This window comes from Misgurnus anguillicaudatus, chromosome 11, assembly GCF_027580225.2.
Source record: "Misgurnus anguillicaudatus chromosome 11, ASM2758022v2, whole genome shotgun sequence".
In the NCBI taxonomy this organism is placed as follows: Eukaryota; Metazoa; Chordata; class Actinopteri; order Cypriniformes; family Cobitidae; genus Misgurnus; species Misgurnus anguillicaudatus.
In genome coordinates this window covers 9,761,582-9,785,733 of record NC_073347.2, presented here as the reverse complement: position 1 = coordinate 9,785,733, position 24,152 = coordinate 9,761,582, and the positions used below count along the sequence as shown (strand labels likewise).

The 24,152-nt window shown below is 39.9% G+C and overlaps 2 protein-coding genes and 1 long non-coding RNA gene across 4 annotated transcripts; 2 read left to right on the top strand and 1 right to left on the bottom strand.

The window, feature by feature from the left end:
* Positions 1-9,546: 9,546 nt before the first annotated feature.
* On the top strand, positions 9,547-16,180 carry LOC129415886 (voltage-gated potassium channel regulatory subunit KCNG3). 2 transcript variants are annotated; one of them, XM_055170067.2, is made up of 2 exons: positions 9,547-10,466; positions 14,285-16,180. In XM_055170067.2, exons 1-2 carry the CDS (start codon positions 9,853-9,855, stop codon positions 14,928-14,930), a joined length of 1,260 nt encoding a protein of 419 aa, XP_055026042.2. In that variant the 5' UTR covers positions 9,547-9,852; the 3' UTR covers positions 14,931-16,180. The 2 variants fall into 2 exon arrangements, with proteins under 2 accessions (XP_055026042.2, XP_055026041.2); XM_055170066.2 differs by having other exon boundaries at positions 9,547-10,496.
* Positions 16,181-16,968: 788 nt separating this feature from the next.
* On the bottom strand, positions 16,969-19,652 carry LOC141368783 (uncharacterized). Its single transcript, XR_012372069.1, has 3 exons — positions 19,554-19,652; positions 17,743-17,803; positions 16,969-17,352 (listed from the first exon to the last, which is right to left on the bottom strand). It is a non-coding gene; the product is annotated as an uncharacterized lncRNA (long non-coding RNA).
* A 15-nt stretch (positions 19,653-19,667) lies between these two features.
* Positions 19,668-23,236, top strand: LOC129415888 (cytochrome c oxidase subunit 7A2-like, mitochondrial). Its single transcript, XM_055170068.2, has 3 exons — positions 19,668-19,827; positions 20,628-20,762; positions 22,543-23,236. The coding sequence occupies exons 1-3, from the start codon at positions 19,756-19,758 to the stop codon at positions 22,684-22,686; spliced, it is 351 nt and encodes a 116-aa protein (XP_055026043.1). The 5' UTR covers positions 19,668-19,755; the 3' UTR covers positions 22,687-23,236.
* The last annotated feature ends 916 nt before the right edge of the window (positions 23,237-24,152 follow it).

Sequence of the window (24,152 nt, the reverse complement as noted above, 5' to 3'; positions counted from 1 at the left end):
TGTTTTCAACCCAACACTGGATCAGAAAAGGACAAACCGAAACTTCAATAATAATATTTAAAATAACCCAGAATTTTGAGTTAAAACAACCCAGCATACACTGAAAAAAATAACTAATAAAATAACTAAGTAAATTGTAAAAAAAAAAGTAATTTACCGCATTCAAGTCTGCTTAAACTTTGCTTTAGCCATTTATGTATTCAGTGGTGTTGTTATGAACGACACAACTCAAGAATCCCAATGCAGAGGGTTTTAATGAGACACAGAATCAGTGGGTATGTATAATGAAAAAAAAAACAGTCAATGTCTTCATGTAATGTATGTGTGTGTGTGTGTATGTAACGGCAAAACACTCAAAGTGGGAAACACCGCTGGGCATCCACTTTCTGTAAACACTTGATGTAATCTTCACAGGGCACAGGGAGAGAATCCTGGCGGGACAATGAGAGAGAGAGAGGCGGTCAGATACTTCAGCAGAGTCTGTGCTGGACAGCGCACTGTAGCAGTCCGAGTAATGCGCAGAATTAAGCGCCCGAGAGCGCACTGCGGCTGGACAGCGCAAGAGATTCCACAGACAGAGTTCACAGAGTGATGACGGTAGACACACCAATGGGAGAGGCTGACGGCAGGACGGGAAATCTGAAGAGGCAAAGGCAGCAGAGAGCTCGGTGAATATTCCAATAAACGAGAAACTGACACTAGACACAACAAGACTAGAACTAGACAAGCTAGCGGGCAGGTACATACAAAGACGAACTTGCAAGGAACAAAGGAAATGAGGGGAATTTAAATCAAACCAGAGGGAACAGGATTAAGGTGGGAAAAATACACAGGCTTCAGTTTAGACACATGAAAAACTGGGTGAACCCGACCGAGTGCAGGGGGCAATCTGAGCCTGACCGTCACGGGATTAATAACCTTAACAATGCTGTATGGCCCAAGGAATCGTGGAGCCAGCTTGCGAGAAGGCTCACGGAGAGGTAAATCCTTGGACGAAAGCCATACTTTCTGCCCACAGATAAAACGGGGCGCGGTTCTACGGTGACGATCGGCCGCGGCTTTGGTTCGTCTGGAAACCTGACGTAATGTAAATCTAGCCCTTCTCCATGTGCGTTTGCAACGACGGACAAAAGCTAGTGCAGACGGAACCACCGCATCAGGTTCTTGTGACGGGAATAAAGGGGGCTGAAACCCCATGGACGCCTCAAAAGGGGACATTTTGAGAGACGAAACAGGGAGAGAATTATGGGCGTATTCAACCCAGGGTAACTGTTGGCACCAGGAGCTCGGATATTGCGAAGTCAGACAGCGGAGAGCTCTACCTAAATCTTGGTTAGCCCGTTCACATTGCCCGTTGGTCTGAGGATGATACCCTGAAGACAAGCTAGCTGTGGAACCTATTTGTCTACAAAATTCCTGCCAGAAACGAGAAATAACCTGAGGACCCCTATCTGAAACAACGTCAGTGGGCAGACCATGTAAGCGAAAGACGTGTTCGATCATTACCTGGGCAGTTTCCTTGGCAGTGGGTAATTTGGGCAAAGGGACAAAATGAACCGCCTTAGAGAAGCAGTCCACAATGGTCAACACAACAGTGTTTCCCTTTGAACTAGGCAAATTGGTTACAAAATCAATGGCGATATGTGACCAAGGACGAGAGGAGATGGGTAACGGTTTAAGCAGACCAATAGGGGCTTGATGAGAGGCCTTATTGCGGGCACAAACCTGACAGGCTAACACAAACTGTCTGACATCGGGACCCATAGAGGGCCACCAGAAACGCTGACGTACGGTAGCCAACGTTCTCTGAACCCCCGGATGGCAAACAAACTTGGACTCGTGACCCCACCGGATGACCTCGGAGCGAAGCGCATTCGGAACCCACAATCGACCCGCTGGGCACCCCTCTGGCACTTCCCCCTCCCGGCCAGCGCAGGGCACCCACCACCCGCCCCTCAGGGAGGATGGTTTCGTCCCCAGCAGAACCAGGACTTTCGAACAAACGAGAGAGAGCATCGGGCTTGGTATTCTTTGAACCGGGCCGGTACGAGAGGGTGAAGTTAAATCTGTCAAAGAAGAGTGCCCAACGAGCCTGGCGAGAAGATTTTTATGATCCGTCCAGACCAGGAAGGGCTCCGAGGTCCCCTCCAACCAGTGACGCCACTCACCCAAAGCCAGTCTGAGCACCAGCAGCTCCCGATTACCTATGTCATAATTTCGCTCTGCTGGGTTTAACCGATGGGAGAAAAAGGCACAGGGATGCACCTTGCCATCCTTAGCAGACCGCTGAGACAAAACGGCGCCTACCCCGACATCCGAAGCATCCACCTCCACAATAAATTGAGCAGCCGGATCTGGAATAGAGAGAACAGGAGCAGAGATAAACCGGGACTTTAAATTATCAAAGGCCCCCTGAGCACTAGAATTCCAGACAAACCTCTCCTTAGTGGAAGTGAGAGCAGTAAGAGGCTGAGCAACCTGACCATAATTTCTGATAAATTGCCGGTAAAAATTTGCGAAACCCAGAAATCTTAATAAATCCTTACGGGACTCGGGGACTGGCCATTCGGCAACCGCTTTGATCTTGGCTGGGTCGGGACGGATCTCACCTGGGGCAACAACAAAACCCAAAAACGAAACTGACTTACGATGGAATTCGCACTTCTCCGCCTTAACGAACAACTTATTCTCTAACAACCGGCGTAAAACTCGGCGGACATGCTGAGTGTGTTCCTGCACAGAGGGAGAAAAGATGAGAATATCATCTATGTACACAAAGACAAATTTGTTAATCATGTCTCTCAACACATCATTAACCAGAGTTTGGAAGACTGAGGGAGCGTTACAAAGCCCGAAAGGCAAAACGCAGTACTCAAAGTGTCCAGTAGGGGTATTAAATGCTGTCTTCCACTCATCTCCCTCTCTTATACGCACCAGGTGTTAGGCATTGCGTAAATCTAGCTTAGTAAAGACCTGCGCTCCCTGCAAAAGCTCAAACGCAGTAGACATTAAAGGAAGGGGGTACCTATTCTTAACAGTAATGTCATTCAAACCCCTATAATCAATACAAGGACGCAGGGAGCCGTCTTTCTTTTCAACAAAGAAAAACCCCGCCCCTGCGGGCGAGGTGGAGGGACGGATGAGACCGGCACGCAGGGCATCATTAACCTGAGCGATATCCGCATACTCCGCCGGGACCCCGGTCAAATCGACCGCCGGAACCTGAGGAAGAGGAAGAACAGAACCAGAAACAGCAGAACCAAGACATGACACATGACAAGACTGGGACCAAGACAAGATAATACTGTTCTGCCAATCAACGTGAGGATTGTGTTGCGCTAACCATCCATGCCCCAAAATAATAGGAGATAGAGAAGCATGAAGGATATGCAACACAATCTCCTCACGATGATTACCAGACACAGAGAGACTCACAGGAGAAGTGCAGTGTGTAATCCGCGCCATCTGCTGCCCCTTAAGAGACCAAACATCCAAGGGGGACTGGAGAGGGACAACCGGGACACCCCAGGCGCGAACCAGCGCTTCATCAATGAAGTTGCCCTCCGCGCCAGAGTCGAGAAGGGCAGTGGATGGAAAGTCACGCCCAGCGAAGGACAACATGACGGGGAGTTGGGTACTGGAAACTGGGGAGAGTTTAGAAGAGGTGGCGCCCACCAGGACTCCCGTATTCACTGATGGGCGGCGGCTTTTAACGGGCAAGTCTTGGCGAAATGTCCGGGCTTTCCACAATAGAGACAGAGGGCATTCTGCAACCGCCTCTCTCTCTCTCTCTGTGACAGGCGCATGCGCCCCAGTTGCATGGGCTCCGACTCGACTGAGGGTGACACAGGGGCCGAGGAAGAGCTGGAGGTCTCATCCACAAACACACGCTGGCGCAGAGAACGGCGCTGACTGCGAAGCATCCTCCGAGCTTCGATCCGAAGAGCAAGATCAATGATAGCATCGAGAGTGGGGGGAAGATCGTGAACAGCGATTTCATCCTGAAGCCCGTCTGTCAACCCCTCGACAAACTGCGCTCGAAGAGCCGCTTTGTTCCAGTGGCAGGCAGCCGCTAAGGTCTTGAACTCTATGGCGTACTCGGTGACTGAGTGTCTTCCTTGAACCAAATGTGCCAACCGAGCCGCAGCGGCGTCCCCGCGAACGGAGCGATCAAAAAGTTTCTCCATCTCCTCGCGAAATTCATCAAAGGATCGGCAGCAAGGATCGCCGGCATCCCACACAGCTGTAGCCCAATCACGAGCCTTGCCAGTCAGCAGGGTAATAATATATGCAACCCGGGTGCACTCAGAAGCATAACGACGTGGCTGGAGGGCAAAGACCAAAGAGCATTGTGACAAAAACGCTCGACAGGAGGCAGGATCGCCATTGTATGTTGGTGGGGCTGAGGCATGGGGCTCCGTCTCATGCTGCTGACTAGTTTGCGAGGTGTTCTGCCGCACTTGGTCAAGACGAGAGGAAAGGTCGGACATGCGTGTGGATAAATCCTCGACCTCCTGTGACGTGGTGGTGAGACGGGCCGAGTGTTGGCCTAACCATGAGCCCTGCTGGGCAAGCGCCGACCGAAGAGCATCAACCTCCACGGGATCCATCTTGGCAAGTTCGTCCTGTTACGAACGACACAACTCAAGAATCCCAATGCAGAGGGTTTTAATGAGACACAGAATCAGTGGGTATGTATAATGGAAAAAAAACAGTCAATGCTTCATGTAATGTATGTGTGTGTGTGTATGTAATGGCAAAACACTCAAAGTGGGAAACACCGCTGGACATCCACTTTCTGTAAACACTTGATGTAATCTTCACAGGGCACAGGGAGAGAATCCTGGCGGGACAATGAGAGAGAGAGAGGCGGTCAGATACTTCAGCAGAGTCTGTGCTGGATAGCGCACTGTAGCAGTCCGAGTAATGCGCAGAATTAAGCGCCCGAGAGCGCACTGCGGCTGGACAGCGCAAGATGTAAACCAGCGCTCGGAGATTCCACAGACAGAGTTCACAGAGTGATGACGGTAGACACACCAATGGGAGAGGCTGACGGCAGGACGGGAAATCTGAAGAGGCAAAGGCAGCAGAGAGCTCGGTGAATATTCCAATAAACGAGAAACTGACACTAGACACAACAAGACTAGAACTAGACAAGCTAGCGGGCAGGTACATACAAAGACGAACTTGCAAGGAACAAAGGAAACGAGGGGAATTTAAATCAAACCGGATTGGACAATAATAAGAATCAGGTGCGGGACGCAGGTGAGAGAAGTCAGAGGTAATGAGATCACCAGGTGGAAGACGCGCACGTGTGGAGCTGTCAAAACAAAAACACAACACATAGTGAAACAAAGACAAAGCAGCCAATGATACCGAAATCATAACAGGTGTGTTTGTTCATTATTTCCATACGCAGTATCTGTAAATGTTGTGTATGTTTAAATGTAATGAATAAAGAAATCAAGGTAAAGTCTCTTGTAAATAAGAGTATAGAAGCAATGCCATTTTATGTTCCTGGCAGATTTTCATCATACACAGATTTGTGTAAAATGGCAGTTTCACATTATTTAATAAACATCAAAATTTTTTAGAAGTGCACTATTCTGATAACTGACATAAAATCAAAGCAGATGTAACTCCATTTTTAAAATCTTCCTCAGGCAGCACAGACAGCTTTAAATACCTCGATAAAGCATCAAAGTTAAAGCGTTCAAACAAATGCAGAACATCACTGGTAAGAAATGAAAAAAAATGGAGACAGATCATCTGCAGCGTGTAGATAGGATTGGATAAAGACACGCAGAGGCAAAAATGAGCAGATCTAGTCACATATGGCACTGTCTTGATAACCGGTGCAAACTACTATTGAGATATTGTAGCTTGTTCATGTGAGACAGCGTTGAGATATGGATTCAGCAGACACGATGAGAAGGTAATTAGAGGCATGACGAATCCTCATGGATTTCTATTATGAGCCTAATTAGTGTTCAGGGCACCAGACTGACTGACCACACGCCACCACTCCAGTCACACATACAGCCCCTGTGGAGAAGAACCCAGTTAGATGCCAGCTTCTAACCTCATGGTAGTATGAATGTTAAAAATGAGAAAGATATTCAAAAAGGTAATCATGCATGTAGGTTGTGAACTAAAACTTAAAACAAAATATAAATCTGGCCAACTTTTGTTTTTGTTGGCACAGATTGTGATAAAATGCCAAATTAAAAAGAAAACATTTAATTTGTTTAATAAGTCTTTTATTGCCCAAAAAATGTACCAATCAGGGGTATCATACACCAATTATTTTTAAGGGAGCACACTGTCCACAGCTCACAGAAATTTGTGCATGAACAGACAATAAAAGAAATATTATAAAGCGTTCACAGTGCTTTCCTTGGCACCTCCACTTACATTTCTAACAATCATCTGAGCAACCCTGCCTTCATGTGAAAAAAAAACAAAATAAAAGTATTGACCAACTTGCAAAAGTTACTGTAGATCTGAAATTACATTTATGTTTGCTTACGTTCTGTTTAATGACTTGCACAACAACTGTGTCATGTTATAAAATGAATGTAATTTTAAAGGCGGGGTGCATGACCTCAATGTCACCATTTCGTGTAAATACTGTAAACCAGTATTCACACAGGCTGCCTATTGAGAAACCTGGCTGTAAACTGACTGGATGCCAAAACGATTAAATTAACCCCGATAATGTTTATATTTTACCCAACAATGGGTTAAAACAACCCAGCATTTTGGGTTAATAAAATAAAGGTAAGCACACAGTTAATGGTACCCATTGACTTCCATAGTAGGAAAAACAAATACTACTGAAGTCAATGAGTACGGTAAACGGTGCGGTTACCATCATTTATCAAAATATCTTCTTTTGTGTTCAACAGAATGAAGAAACTCATAAAGGTTTTAGTTTCATTTAGTTTAAAGTTATCATTTACTCACCCTCAACATCATCGTGAGCTATCCCTTTAAAATATGATATTTTTCCATTTAAGTCCACATGTCCCCTTAGTTTAAATAGCTGTGAAGCTGCATCAAGCCCATTAGTGTTAAAAAGCTTGATTGCAAAGATGAAGTGGAGCTCTGAGTTTTTGAAAACAGCAGGGACAAAGAGCAGGTAACCTCTCTATAGATCATTGTGCAACCTCTGCTTACAAAAGAGACCTTTCGAATGTGTTTCCAAACTCGGTATGAATAATTTCAAAGTGCTTTCATCATGCCAAGCACTGGTGTGTTTGGGAGTGAATGAAGCTGAAATATAAATGATTAAATAGTCTGAATACATGGCGAGAACAAACAGACGAGTTACAGTGTGCAATACTCAAAGCACTGAAGATGGTTATAAAGTAATTTATATGAAAATCATTTATATGAGATTAATAACACTTTATTTTTTATAACTGTGATATTTGGGCCAACATAGCAAGATACCAAATGAAATAATAATAATAATAATTTAATCGTGCAGTGCATTTACCACATCCATGTACAGAATTGTGAAATATTTTTGCACATGCTGTTTGTTCTGGTTTACAAAACTAGCCAAATGTGCACATGATGTTTTCATGCAAGAGACCATGAACTTCCTCTTTAAGTGCATCAAAAGAGTCTTCCTTCATTTAAAGAAAAACTCAAGTGCCGCTTAAACTTATGCATACAATGTTAAGCTGGATGGCATGTCCCTGCTTGTAGATGCCATATTGCTCCATCTTCCTCTGTTTAGGGTCAATGGAAATGCACTGTGTATTTATGGATTTCTCAAAATTTTCCAGATTGTTTGGAAGGCTTTTTAAAACACGAAATGGATGTTTTTCCTGTGTGCTGACGTTATAGCTCAAGATAGACGTTAGTAAAGAACTTGCACATCATGAAGCCATCAGCCAATCAGTGGTCATGTTGTCATTTTCATATGGCATTTACATCTCAGGTGATTACAAAAACGTTTTTGTCTGTAGTACAAAAAAAGTTGTGTACCTATGAGTTTCTTGAATAAATTAACAAAGGAGAAAGAATATAATTAAGGAAGTCTTTTTGGTTGTATATGCATTGCACTGTTGCTCCATCACTTCCTCTCCTCTTATCACATTAATCTGTGGTCAATCTCATTCTTAACCTCAAATGACATGCACGAGCTCCCAAAACTTTGTTCAGACTGTCTGATACATTTAACATGGTAAGTATTGGCTAAAATCGCCAATTCTAATCTGATAAAACAAAATAAACAGTCTAAAATCTTGACTACATCAAAAGGTTTGTGTCAGACTGCATATAACTTGTGGCCAGTTATGAGCAGGCTACATAAGTTGGAATAAATAAAACAATATTATAGTCTTGTTTCATTTGCCTTTCCTTGTTCAGCACAAGAGACTTCTTCACAGAACCCCACCGCATAGCTGTTTTCAGAGCTCTCCGACACTAAATCGCTTTTTAATTAAAGTAGATTTATAATCAGGACTTTCTATTTGCCATGGGTGATTAAAGCTCATGACAGGAGCTGTAATTATCAATCTTTAATCATTGCATTGAAATTGAATATAACGTTCTGCACATAGTTCACAGTCTGATGTCTGTATCCACTGATTGAGGTGTATCATATTGTCTATGTACTGTATGTTCATGCACAAGTCTAAAGTCTGTTAAAATGTCACAAGATAAAAAAATTTAAGAGTGGACCAAATCAAGGAATAAAGAGAGGAGGCGCCCTCTAGCTGTGGAGTCCTTTCACTTACCCCTGCTGACAGGGCCTGCCTGTGAAATCTAATTATAAGGTTTGGAGGAGCAAAGATTGATTACAAATCATGGATTTCAAATTGATTTCAATCATTTTATATGACCTTACTCAGTCAATATTAAAGATATCAAAGTAATATTTTCACTGAATTTATTCACATTATGTAGGTTGATTTTATGAAGAAAAAGAAAATCACAAAAATACTTTAGCTGGGTTTTCAAAGACTGCGTCACATGTTGTTAATTAGGTATCATCTTGTACATCTGGCTATCCATCTAATGTTAAAATGAAACTAATAATTAGGCCACCATTTGGATGATTTAAGGCAGGGTTTCTCAACAAAGGATCTGGGATCCACTAGGGGGCCTCAAGAAACTGCCTAGGGGGCATCAAGATGATGCCAAGAAAATTCAAATAATTTAAAAATTATGATAAAACAAGCAATAAAATAATAAGCTTTAAAAACGTACTGTTTAGTTGTTTTTATAACAAATATACATCTTTATGAGACAATCTCCTAAATATTTTCTTGGGTAGAAATTAAAAGTGCAGCAAAGATCATTTTGTTTCATACAGTGTTTGCTTTACTGTATGCAGCTTTTCACAAAAACTTTAGTTAAACGGCTAGTGCTTAATATACAATTACGTAGCTTTAATAGATGTTTTGTTTGTTGATGCAGAACTAGAGCTCACAACATTATGACAATAAATAAGAATGTGCACATGTGTAAATGTAGTTAAGTAGACTCAGTACTGCTGAATTTAATGGTCAAACACATGAGTATGTCGTGTGTGCGCGCGCGCACGCATAACATCTCGTCCCGTTGGTGTATCGCGAAAACCGAAACCCCTCGTGATCCAGTGCGATGCCTCGTGAGTGGAGCGGAGCGCGCGGCGTTCAGGTACACGCGCACCGCGCTCGTGTGAGTTTCATACATGAAGAAGATGTTAAAGAGACGACGTTACCTTTTGCGCTTTCAAGCGCCACGCAGTGGATATTGGAACCTGGACGTCAACTTTGAATTTCTGAAGCTTGGGAGTTGGAGGGCATCTGAAGATGACTTTATTTTGCACTTTATGTTTTAAAGTTAGCAAAAATGAAGTTTGGTAAAAGCGTTTGTATCATAAACGTGGGTGGCACCAAGTATGCTTTTCCAAAGGACGTAATCAAGGATTTCCCTTTGAGGAGAGTAAGTCGTCTCCACAGTTGCGCATCGGAGAGAGAAGTGCTGGAAGTGTGCGATGATTACGACCGGGAACGGAACGAGTTCTTCTTCGACAGACATTCAGAAGCTTTCGGCTTCATCATGTTTTACGTGAAGTACGGAAAATTGCGGTTTGTCCCACATATGTGCGAGCTGTCGTTTTACAACGAGATGATTTATTGGGGTTTGGAAAGCTCTCATCTGGAGTTCTGTTGCCAGCGGAGACTCGACGAACGCATGTCCGACACCTACACTCACTTTAGTGAGGAGGACCTCAATGATGAGTTTAGGACGACGGATGAGGCGTCAAACCGTGCGGACGCAAAACAGGATTCAAAGTGGCTGGAGCGGATGCGCAGGACTTTCGAGGAGCCCACGTCCTCTCTCGCCGCACAAATTTTGGCGTCGGTGTCGGTCATTTTTGTCATTGTGTCTATGGTGATACTTTGCGCGAGCACTCTTCCTGACTGGAAAACTGCCGAGAGCAACACAGTGGAAGAGCACAGGTACACTGACTCTTTAGAACATCCATCCGGGTATTTATGTCTTTTTTTTTCTTGCCTAAACTTACTTTCCGTTGGATAACTTTGTTTTGTGTGAGAATTTCACAGTAGGAAAACATCTTGGGAACTTGCTGTGCAAACAGACGCGGAAGAACTGAACGGAACGCGTGGCGCGCCCCTTAGGAAAATAACAATGGTTTTTACTATCATCATAATATTTTTGTTTTAAAACTATAGCAATCACAAATGTACCATTGTCTTACTCTACAGAGTAGTTTAACCTGTGACCTGTTAAATCCAGGCTAAAGTCTTTGTGTAATTATGACTACCCTACTGAAAAATACAACTGAGACCAGCATGGACTGGTAGCTGGTTTTAGCTGGTTTAAGCTGGTCCAGCTTAAAAAGTGACCAAAACACATCTTGACCAGCTTTAAAAGGGACCAAAACACAGCTAGACAAGCTTGCTACACCAGCAATACCAGCTGAAACCAAGCCGGGAGACCTGCTAGAACCGGCTCGCCAGCTTGTGCTGGTCTTGGCTGGATTTTTCACTAGGGTGATCATTGATATCACATTGATTTCAATATTTGACATGACCTTAATCAATCAATATTATCAACATCAAGTTTAAATTGTCACAGAATGTTTACATTATGTATTTTATGTAGAAAAATGGCATCCAATCCACCAAAACACGATTATAACTTGACATAAACTGTATTAATCAACGTTTATTTTCCATTGGCTTTAAAAAGTTTTCAATGTCGCATGTTTTGAGAGAAAAAGTGGCGGGAAACACCGCAGCGAAACGCAAGAAGTATTACGTTGCGCTCCGCGAGCGATTTAAAAAAAATGACACACACTTCAAACTGACGTCTTGGTCTTTCGTTTTAGGCTACTTACACTATAAGCATGGTGTTTTTAGCCCGTTAAGATTAAAAAAAATAAATGCCTGCGTTCCGTTCATTTTGTTAAGTTGCGTCCAGCTGTAGGCACCTTTATTACAAAAGCAATTTTCCTAAATCCATAATACATGGTGTCCAATCATACTTGTCTACAGTTCTCTGTATCATGTGTATATTGTCATGCTATGTCACATTTCTTAAATGTTTGTCTTTTATCTTTCAGCATGAAAAGACGTCATAAAGTTTAATAAGTCTAGTCAAGTTTTCCCAGATTGTAAGAATGTGTAATAAACGTTACATAGGACTATACGACAGATGAAAGCTGCTGGAAAGCGAACAATTCAGGTTGCGCTGTCTCTGTCCAAGGTCCTGAATAAATGACTATAGCCAATTAAAGGGATAATTCACCCAAAAATGAAAATTCTCTCATCATTTACTCACTCTCATGTTGTTACCAACCTGTATAAATTGATTTGTTCTGATGAACACAAAGGAAGATATTTTGAGCAATGTTTGTAACCAACCCCCCATTCACTTCCATAGTAAGAAAATAGAATTCTATGGAAGTGAATGGGGCTCGTGCACGGTGACAGAGTTTTTATTTTTGGGTGAACTATACTTTTAATGTAGAGAGATGTTATGGAGGAAGTGATTAAACTGCACAATCTACCTCTGAACAGTTTATAAAAATACATTATTAAACAAGAGATAAAGTGTCCAAATAAGAAAACTACCATGTTAGTGACTACCATTAGCTTATCAATTTATAAAGTTATTATAACCTCTGTGTTTGTCTGTTTCGTATTCATAACTGCCACGTGGACTGTTCTGAAGGTACTGGTACCTGAGGAGCAAACTCCCATTGTGTGTGTTTGTATATAATGATTTAACACTGTCTTTATTACAGATGGATCAGGTTTGTTTTTCCAAGCAAATACACAGTCATCAATATGTTGTTATATTGACATGATTATTTTAACTTTCAAACCATTTTTTTCTCTGCTACACTTTTATTCCAGCTCAATGTTTCCAGTGAACCATTTTTAAGGCAAATGTAAACAAAATCCCGTTGCATATAAATTATGTTTTCGCTCCTGTGTTGAAACGGTATATTTCCCACATCTATTTTGGGTTTGAGACAGACAAACAGAAATGGGTTAGCAATTTAATTTTGCCGTTGATAAATGACACCATCTGAATTCGCTTTATATGCAAAGAACAACAACACAGTAATAAACTAGTATTATATTTCTGCTATATATCCACTTTTTTGGGTGGTTGTTAAACAATAACTTTCTCTCAAAACAAACAAATAAGGAAACAGTCTGTTACAAACCTAAATCTCTAAAGGCTTCACCAGTGAGACTGTGCTCACATATTTTATTCAGTACACTCTAAAAATCCTGGGTTATTTTCAACCCAATGTTGGGTCAAAAAGCTCTGAACTGGAATAAATTGCATTATTTTCTTGGCTAACCATGTAAGACCCAGCAACCCTTTCAACGAAATGCCAAAACAGATAAAGACAGACAGCATTGACATATTTATTTAGTTTACCACTAAAACATAATCCAGTTATTATTGGCTCCGTGTAAATCAGTAATGATTACTGGCATTCTGCCAATGTGCTTGAATCTTTTTCCTGACGGGTTTGCCTCGGTCATCCCTTAGTCATCATTAGACTCTAACCGGAATACAATACTGTGATCAATACAATGGCAACACACAGCAAACGGTGTCGCTGGGTCTTACGGGATTCCAACTGGCTGCATGGTTTACATAATGGATTAAAGCTCAAAATGCTTTCTCATTGAAATTAACATGTGCTTTCATTTCAAATGTTAGATAGGAAATGTTTATTAGTCCATACAACATAAAAAACAGCTTATTTTGTGCTAGTATAGTTTCATTAATTCATATTTAATTCAAAGCCATTGCTAAAATTACTTTTTTAGCATAACTCTAAGTAGAGCTTTTCACTGGGAGTGAGAACAACCAATACATAAAAGCACTCAACATCTTAACAAACTGCATGATAAATCTCAGTGAAAGCTTTAAAATGGCTTTGGATTTTCATAAAGCTTTGTAAAACACCAGGCTAAGTTAGATAATGAGACATGCTGGGTTATTTTTAATCCATGTCTGGGTAAATATTGGACAGAACACACACCGCTGGGTTAAAATTACCCAATGCTGGGTCAACCCTGTATCGCGAAATTATGTACCTGTGGTCACGTAAATTTGTGAGTCTTTGGCACGTTTTTCTGCCTTTTCGCGTGGACGCATCACGTGTTTCTGTTTACGTGTCAGTGTCACGTATTGGTTTCTCAACTGTTTTGTCATATTTTCAAACAATTGTCGCTTCGGTTTAGGGTTAGATTTGGTGTTTGCATTAGGATGTCACTTTAAGTATTGGTTTATACCTTTTTTTCATGATTTTTTTTTATATTTTCAGATTTTTTAACCATTGTCATCTGGCATTAGGGTTAGATTTGGGTTCAGGTAAGGATGTCATTTTATGTAAATCTAACCCTAAACCGAAGCGACAATGGTTGGGAAGTGGGACAAAACAGTTGAGCCACAAATACGTGACAATGACAAGCAAACAGAAATACATGATACGCTCACGTAAAAAGGCGGCAAAACATGACAGTGTCACGGAAAGGACTCACAAATTTGCGTGACTATAGGTACGTAATTTCGTGATACTTGGTTGTTGTTATTGTTATTATTATTATTATTATTAAATATGTTGATACAACCCAGCATTGGATCATTTTTACCCAGCGGTGTGTTAGAGATAAGGGTCAAAAACAACCCAGCATTTTTTTACAGTAAAGATAAACCTCCTCACATTAATTATTTTCTAACAAATCCTTTGTTTTTTCTCCCCCGTCGTTGTGTGTCTGTCAAGGATCATTGAGGCGGTCTGCATCGGCTGGTTCACGGCGGAGTGTATCGTACGATTCATCGTGTCACGAGACAAGTGTGAGTTTGTGCGGCGTCCGCTAAACATCATAGACCTTCTGGCCATCACGCCCTATTACATCTCTGTCACCATGACGGTTCTTACGGGTGAGAACTCTCAGCTACAGAGGGCTGGTGTGACATTACGCGTGCTACGCATGATGCGAATCTTTTGGGTCATCAAGCTAGCCCGTCATTTCTTGGGCCTGCAGACTCTGGGGCTCACGCTGAGACGCTGCTACCGCGAGATGGTCATGCTTCTGGTCTTCATTTGTGTGGCCATGGCCATATTTGGGGCACTGGCGCAACTGCTGGAGCACGGCCTGGATCTGGAGTCTGGGAATGAGGATTACGCTAGCATTCCTGCCGCCTGCTGGTGGGTTATTATCTCCATGACGACTGTCGGCTATGGAGACATGTACCCCATCACTGTGCCGGGACGCGTGCTTGGTGGCCTGTGCGTCGTGAGTGGTATAGTGCTCTTGGCACTTCCAATCACCTTCATCTATCACAGCTTTGTGCAGTGCTACCACGAACTCAAGTTTCGATCGGCTCGCTGCACCAGAAGCCTCTCCGCAGAGTTCCTCAACTGACTGACGTCTGCTCCCTTAAGTTTACAAGTAATCTGACTCAATCGGTTAAGAAGTCAATGGCTATGTTTTAATGCCATCTCCTGAGGCACTTCAATCACCTCAAGAACACTGTTACCAGGTTTCAGTATGTGCTGTATCAGTTACTCAAGGGGTTGGAGGAGGCTACCATGGTGATGGTAGCGTAGAGGCCAGATGTCCTTGTCAGGTACATACTGCTGGAGGGCAGCTCCTTATCGTGGCTCAACAACCTCTCACTCCGAGTCTTACAGATACACGTATTACGCAGATCATGTGGCATCCCGCCAAAGGATTTAGAGCTTGAATGCCATTTAGCCAGCCCACGGTGTTGGCAAGCACATAGGAGAGAAATAGCTCAATCATCTTGTCACCGGGGAACCTTTCTCTTTGATGATGCCTTTAATTATTATAAGCAATGAAGTTTTAAATCTGCACCAATTTTATTAGCGTTTAAAATATCAGAGGCGATAAATCCTCTCTTTTTAGTTAGCTATAAACAAGGAAATCATGATTTAAAACATGAATTTAGTTACCCCCGTACTTTTTTCAGGGTAAATTGTTGTGTAGGACCCAATTCAGTGTGACAGCAAACCTCCAGAGATAGTGGGAGAGAAAGAGCAAGAACAAAGAGAGAATTACAAGGACGGAGTGAGAGTTGTGTGGGCAGCTTACATAGAGCAGAACATAACGGGTCATGGAGAGAGAGTGCTGTCATGGAGAGATGGGTGCTGTGGATGGCACCACGCAGTGCATGTCGAGTTCTCCCAGAATCCGTTACCTGTGAGCGTCCTCTACGGCTCTGCCTGTATTCAAAATGGAGAGAGAGAAAAGCCTTGAGGCTTGTGCACATCTGGGTTTCACATAATACTGTAAGGCTGTGGAGAGATCTTTCGTAACACAACCACCTCAAGTCTTGCTTCCTCCCCATGGAGTCACCCATGGCACTCACTTCTCCCCGACCCACTGCTGTCTCTACCTTGTTGTGGCTCTTATGTTCTTAATGCTCTTAAACAGACCCTCACAAAAATGTTTTTTCGAATTGTGTCACGGAAAGGCTTCTGAAAACTTGTAAATACTGTTGACTGAACTGGGTCAACATACGCTCAAAACTGTCCCTTTATTCTTGCATAAGTGTATGTTAAATCTTTGATCCACTTTATTTTAAATACAGAATGTCTTTTGTCTTCAGAGAATTTGTCATTAAAATGTAATCCCATGCTCATCCTCTACAACTTTTCTTTGGGCTGTCAACATAAATTCATCTTGTTTTTTCAGCCACCATCGAACCACCCGGTCTTCATTTGCTTACATATTGGTGTATATACAGTGCCCTCCTTTCAGACAAAATTGTTCTGTCTGCTGTGGAGACAAAAACATTAAGATGAATATGAGGCAAAACTACAGAATGTCACTTTTCATTAACATTTGATTATGTTTCAACACAAACATGCTTTACCAACAACAACCACCTTTCATCTTGATGTATGTGTGTTGGCACCAAATGAACAATGAATGCACCAGGACACAGTTTACAGTTGTCTCAATGATCCCATTAGATCGAAGTATTAAAATGCAATTGTTTGTTGAGTTGGTAAATTGTATATGTTAAACAAGTGAAAAAAAGTGACGTTGTGTGCTCATATTCATCTTTTGATGTTTAGACATTTAATGACTCCACAGCAAACAGAGAAATTTTGCTGTTATTGTCCTAAAACTTATGGAGGGCACGGTATGTACATTCTATTGACACCATGGTACGTAACAAAATAATGGTATTGAGACTCACATTCTTTTTAAGTTTTACTGCAATAATTGGAGTTTTCAATAGTACACTTAAAAAATAAATGTAATGAACCTGTCTTAGTTAAATTATTTGCTTCAGCTTGATTAAGCAGTTTCATCTGTTCCCTTTAAAAGTCATTTTTTAACTTGGGGTTATTTTAAATACATATCTCCAACTCCAAGTGTGCTTCAGGAAACTTAAACTGTAGTTTAATAATCATTGTTCCCACTCTAAGCCAAATGTCAAATTCCCTGATTTTCACTAACTAAAATGCATAATTTTCATAACGTATGTCTGAGATGCCGTAAGCTTGATAATGTAGTGTATACTGTGAGTTTATAAAAATTGTATCTTAAATGCGGGAAATTAATAAACAATGCCAATAAACGGCTGTTTAGATTGTAGTTTCACTTGAAATCAGTGGAGGCTTGGACCTGAAAATGGCATTCCTTACGTCACAACTTAACAAGCAGATTACATTTTGATAAATGCAAACTAACATTAAAGCGACAAACAAAATCCCTGATATAATGTGAACAAAAAAGTATAAAATTCCCTGACTTTCAATGTTTGTAATAGACCTTCCATGATACTCCAGAAAATCCATGACCTGTGGGAACCCTGAACAATTGACAAAAAAAAAAACACAATCTTCGGTATGACTTTTAAAGATGTGTCTTACAGAATGTCCTGTTTAATGGAAACAATAAAATAGTTATTTTTAATACTACTACTACTACTACTAATAATAATAATAATAATAATAGGACTGAGATGATAATGTCTGACAATGTAGCTCTGTAATTTTGAAAAGAAATGGTAGTATACTATATCTCTGTATTTTCTACGAAGTAAAATAAAATGCTTAAATGCAAGTCAAAGCTTCGTGTGAAATGTTACAATCATCTTTTTTAAAACAGCGTATGAAGAAAGCAAAATGCAAAAGCAAGGGTTTACATCCTGTTTGAAAATATACAGCTGCAAAACATGCAAGCTGGTTTGAAAGCTTACATCTGACTTCATTGTGCATTTCTGGCCATGATTAAATAGACGTATTGGCTCATCCCGTATCCTGCTGGGAAAAATCCAGTTATATTACCAAAACATGATATACTTCCCAGCCCTAATAATAATAACATCATAAAACAAATTCTGTTTAACAATAAAGGGCTTAATATTCCACACAAGATCCACCAGTCAAAAAATCTAATTAAAAATCAGGTGTAGTAACTTTGTTAAACACTTCTATGCTGAGTTCCCAGGTAAAATGGACTAAAATATCCCACCTTCTTACTTTTTTATCCAAAATAACTTCCATGATTTCTTTTATGTAAATACCATGTTGTCATTAATATTATCTTCATTCATATTCTTCACAACAGTTTATTCATATTAACCAGCAGCCACTGACGTCAGCACAGACCTTTGTGAATTTGTGATTGAAGTTCTGTGTTGTTGGAAATAGATGGGTTCCCATTTGGTTTACAGGAAGCAAAAATGTGTCAGACCAAAATGTGCAAAGGCTTTCCTGCTCATTAATTAAATCTCCTGAAGTGCTCATGATGAGAGGTGTTATCTTTAAGATCACTTCAGACACAAACTCTCTTGGATCACATGCACGCATAATCTCACACAACAACACCCATTCATGTGAAAATGAATGTGAAAATAAGTGAAATCCCTGAAATTAATTGCAGGCTTCGGGTGTAGGCTGCCAGTTATTGCTTCCTAATAGACTTTTATCCTACTGCTTCTCTCTGTGCCAACCTTATTAAGCATGCTATCATGAGAGATCGTATTTACTTTACATACTTTAAGACATCAAAGCACTAATGAAAAGCTCAGGATTGCTAAAGGTCATGGGAACTAAAGGCCATGAACATAAGAATAATCATATTTTTTAAAACCCATCGCTTAGTTTGTCATGGGATTTGATGTATTTAACAACGGCATGTGTGTGTGTGTGTGTGTGTGTGTGTGTGTGTGTGTGTGTGTGTGTGCGTGTGTGTGTGTGTGTGTGTGTGTGTGTATGTGTGTAAAAAAATCTCATCTGTCACAGTAAAATGATATATGGCACTTGCTAGCCACTGTGTTGCTCTCTTTGGATATGAGTTAATAATAACTTATTGTTATTTTTGGTTGTTTTATTCTGCTTAAATCCACATTTTTGCTGCTTAAATTATTTATTATTATGCATTATGATGCTTTTTTAAACATTATGTATCAATGATATAATGGCTTGGGCTTGTTATTAACACATGGCTTGAGTTTTTTGTAGGGATATTTTATAACCCAAACTTTAGTTTAGAAGAATACTGAAAAAAAATCCTGCTGTTTATTTGACTAATACGGTTAAGTGTTTTTGACTAGTATGTTGTTAGCTTTCAATGTATTTTTTAAATAGAAAGTATATTTTGAATAATGTGCCTCTGCATTAGCTAAAGCAGGTCTTGACCAAATTCCTGAAAATTGGACAAAAATAAATAAATGCATAAATAAACAACAGTTGTGGATGTTTTTTAAACAGTATAGCAATAATCAAAATAAACAAAAAATATACATTCCATATGCATTTCACAACACACTAGTCCATTTTGTCAATTTACAAAGAAAATTTGGTTATTAAATTAATTAATTAATGTTTACATTATAACGTTCAAATTACATTTTAGATATCATGTTCACTTAAGGACAAAATAAGTAGCCCTGTTTTTGTGGTTTTGAAAACAGTAGCCAAAGAATTTAACATATTAACCTACAAACAATTTTGTTTTCTTTAAAATTGTTTCTAATATGCGAATGTGATATAATGTGGCACTTACAGTGTATGTTGAGTTATATTCTCCTCTGGGTTAGTAAAAATCTGAATAAACTACATGCTTGGTATTTTCAATCAGGCAAGAAGCGGTCTACTCACCACCATACGTCATTTCCGGCGAAAGGGTCCTTTCTTCCGAAGCTCAGTAAGCAGGCGGTGGGACGTCTTTCTGGTGTCCATCAAAGCTCACAGTATTTGTTTTTAAAATGTATTATAAAGTGAGCGGATTTACTGGGAAGTTAACGGGAGCTACAGCAGCGTCCGCGTACAGTCCTCAGGTAAATAATCGTTACGATACTTTTATTATGAGAAGCGATATGTCACGAGTGACCTTCACACGAAGAGCTCACTGCAGGAAGTCATTCTCATTACAATAATATGTATGGATTCGGCAGACGCTTTTAACTAAAGCGATTTACAGTACATTCAGTCTATACATTTTTTATTCATATGTGAGTTACCTGGGGTCGGACCAATGACCTTTGGGTTGCTAATACAATGCTCTACTAGTTAAGTTAACGTACAGGAACAATAATTCAAGTACTTGGTATTGATAAATTTTCTCAGGTACTTATTGTTTTAACAGGGTTAGCTTGGGCATAATTTTATCTCTTATATATTAAATTTGTAGTGAAATGTTAAAATCATTGCTAATTTGTCAGTAAAAGACAAATATAAACCCATTATATAAAGACATTTTCCAAAAACGTTGATGTTTGCTGAGTTTAAGTGTTACCCTTATATGTCATCTCTGCCCTTTAGTCCTTAACTACTGACCTTGGCTATTTAATTTAAACTTAGATTTAGTTTACTCAAAGTGGAAAATCTCCCATTATTTTTTTACCCATGGATAATTTGAAACCTGTATTCTGATCACTTTACCAGCATTTAAACAACTGTTTGCTGGGTTAATGGTGGCTGGGACAGTTATTATTATTATATTATTTTCTCTCAGGCCTTAAGAGTAAGGAATGTTTTTGTGAATTATTTTTACTTGTGTCGTGTGATTATTGTAAATCCTAAAGTGATAAACACACAATGCTTCTGAAGTTCTCACGTTACTGTTTTGTTCTGACAGGGACTGAAGCCTGCGGTGCCATCTCAATCCCCTCCCATGATCTTTGCCATACCTACAAAGGTGGTTTCAGAAAAGGGACCAGCAGTCCACTACATGGGAATAAACAAAGTTCCTGAGCTGCAGAAGATCTTCCAGGTATTGCACAGTAAAATTTATTTATTTACTTGTTGCTGTCAGTGTTGAGCTGTTAATCTTTGTATCTGAGGGGCTGTTTACACTTGGTATTAAGATGTGTTTTTTCGTCGATTGGATTACAAGTGGATGAGAGAGACATATCACGTTTACACCTGGTATTTAAATCCGTCTCTTTTGTCCACTCTCGACCACTTCTGTCCTGAATACTGTGAGGTGGTGGTCTGTCGAGAGACGGTGGGCGAGTCTCTCCGATGTCATTCAAACGCGAGCGGGAGTAATTATGAGTTTATATGGACGCAAACTAATATTATGTCAGAATCCACTGCTTGTTTAGCAAGTAAACATGCTGCACAGTGTTTTGTACATGTTTATGTTACAGCTTTCTCTGAATTTTCAGCGCAATTGATGAAATAGGATCGCGCAACTTTCACAACTGCGGAGATCAGCCGCTTTAGTTTTATCAATGAAAGGCAAAATATAGCGCTGTTTGCGCCAGAAAAGACGCAAAACATTGTGTTTAGTATCTCAGATTAGATAAATGGGCGGAGAGAAGGCGGGCGGTCGCATGTGGCTGTTCGAACACATTCAACCACATGTGCGTTTGCTATCGCATACATAATATTGTTTCTGCCTCATAAATACACACATAAAAAATAAAAACTATTTGTTCTTTGAAGAACCGTCTTTTCTCCATTTATTAGGTATTACTTATTCTGGTTTGTGCATATTAATTCACATAATTCCTGCAAAGTATGTTTGTCTCCCAAAACCTTGTCAAATTCATAACACATATGTATTTCTTTTAATTCTTAGAGAATGTTTTTATTACCAATATTGAACCATCTCTGTTTATATTGTCCAGGGGCTTTGTTAGACATAAAGCTCTACTGGGGCACAGGCCCTCCATTTTCTTCTGACTTTTTTTTTAAAGCACGCTGTGTGCAACACTTCTATACAATTTACTTTGCTTAACCCACTATTCCTACACTGCAAAAAGTACTGGAAAAGATAAACATGTATTTGAAAATATTTATGTATCATTTTCTTATACTTAACTTTATTAACATGTTTGGTCGGTGGCATAAAATGTTTGGAAATAATGGCAGCAGAGAAAATATTTTCTATTCAAATTAGCATTTTACATTATACAATGATAACAATGATTAATAACTTTTTGCAAGAACATTTTTACAATAACACTATTTCAAGAAACAAGTCATTTTAAGACTGCTACTAAAATAATCCCAGTCATAGTTACTGCTAACTGTTTATGTAGTAAACTAGTTAACTAAATATTAATTTTACATCAGAAAATACAGAACAGTATATCACATACATGTGTTGATTTTCTCAGCAACAATGCAATTTAATAGACTTGACAGAGGGTTTCCTGAGATTTTTCCTCTAATGTTTGAGACCTGACAGGGTGAGGATGTAATTTGTCTTCATCATCTCTCCTTTCTGCTTCCCTTTCTCTGCTTTGCCTAAAACATTTATGTCCATATACAGGAGCCAATAGTGATTGAGTCAAAAATAAGATTAGCATTATTATATAGAAACTTACTTTAGTTTCGTCAAGTTTTTATAAGCTAACTCACGTGGCGCCACCTGGACTTTTGTATGCGTCAGTGCGACTGCTGCGGCGCTTTTACAAGCGTGACTAACATAACTGCATAAAAAGCTACATTGCATTGTAACAAACCAAACTACATTGCGCATAGATCCGTTTTTGGCATAAAACTCGACTTAAATGTTCTTATAATCCTGTGATCTATTTCAGAAAGCTGATGGAGCACCAGTTCACCTGAAGCGTGGTGTCATGGACAAAATGCTGTATAGGACCACAATGAGCTTGACAATCGGTGGAGCCCTCTACTGTTTAATAGCTCTCTACATCGCTGCACAGCCCCGAAAATCACAGTGACCTGACCTGTCTGCCCCCTGGATAATTTAATGCATAACTGTTATATGTAGGACTGATGACATGGACCATTATCATTCTGCTCTCATAAACACAGTCACAATTTTGTTTGATTACCGTAATGCTTTCTCACGTCCCTTAAACCGCTTTTATTTATAATTGCAATATTTTGTTTGCCTTTTCCTCCAGTTAAGTACATCTTGCCCAACTGTCATGTGTTAAGTCCAAAACTATAATGCTGCTGTGTTCATTGTACACATGCGTGCATTTATTTTATAAGAGGGATGTTTTGGTTTTACGGAGCAATTTACAATATTTATTGACTTTCATAAACTGTTGGGAATAACTTAAATTGAACTTGCATGAAACAACCATCTACTGTAACATATAGATGTTGGGTTCCCCTTTTAAATTTACCATGACTACAGCCCAGCTGAATTAAATATTTGCATTATTCCCCATTGAGTAAATCACAGGGAAAACAGCTGTATGTTTTCAGCCTGTAAATTATGTCCTTGTAATTAGGAGAATAAATATATTTTCTTTGTAAGAAGTGTCTTCAGTGTTGAACGTAAACAGTCTTTGTGGTTGAAGTTATAATGTATCTGGTGTTTTTCTCTGTGTTGCCATACACAGGATATGAATCTGATTAAGACCATAATGAATACATAAAAGCATTTCAAAAGCTATGTTTCACTGATATTAGATTATGTCCTTTGAATATAAGATTAGCAGCCTCATTTAGATGCATGTTTGTGTTGGGGACCATAATCTTGGGTACCTATCCGCTTGTTAAGTCTGGCATCATGCACCGCTTCCGGGTCCAACTGATCTCAAATGTCAAAGAAAATCATGTTAATATACACTCATGTTATAATGCAAAACTACCAAAAACAACATAAAAAAATCTGAGATAACCAGACATGGATTTTTTTTTACTAATTTTTAATATATTGCTGTCAGTGATTCCATGAGCCTGGAGACTGCTGTGTACAGACACATATGTAATATGAATAAATATTGCTCATAAACAGCTGTTTAAATAATATCCTCTATTGAAATGAGTGGAGGCTTGGACCCGAAAACAGTATTCCATACTTCATGACTTAACAAGCAGATATTACATCCTTCATATATCCAAAGAGTCTTTAGTTTAATCAGATTTATAAAAGACAGATTAGGTCTACCGATTATTTCCATACAAACCTGAAACCCCTTGGGCCGTGCCGCGGGAGAATCAAGTCACGAGCAAGCAACACTGAATAACTTATGATTCACTACATGTTCCTGTCGTTTATATAATATGCACATACGTGCCGATAGCGTAACACAGAAGATTGTCTTACTGCATGCAACTCCTGACCTGGTTGGGTCTTAAAAAAAAACAGCATCAAACAAACACACAAATTCCGCTGCTACCCCGGATAATAAACTATATCCATTGTTTCCATTATCCTGGCTTACTTCTC

Bases quoted from the DNA above. Each gene is read 5' to 3' on its own strand.
- LOC129415886 (XM_055170066.2), top strand. From the start codon at position 9,853: ATGAAGTTTGGTAAAAGCGTTTGTATCATAAACGTGGGTGGCACCAAG. The intron at 10,497-14,284 runs GTATTTATGTCT...GTGTCTGTCAAG, and splicing joins TCTTTAGAACATCCATCCGG to GATCATTGAGGCGGTCTGCA.
- LOC129415888 (XM_055170068.2), top strand. From the start codon at position 19,756: ATGTATTATAAAGTGAGCGGATTTACTGGGAAGTTAACGGGAGCTACA. The intron at 19,828-20,627 runs GTAAATAATCGT...TTGTTCTGACAG, and splicing joins CGTCCGCGTACAGTCCTCAG to GGACTGAAGCCTGCGGTGCC. The intron at 20,763-22,542 runs GTATTGCACAGT...GATCTATTTCAG, and splicing joins AGCTGCAGAAGATCTTCCAG to AAAGCTGATGGAGCACCAGT.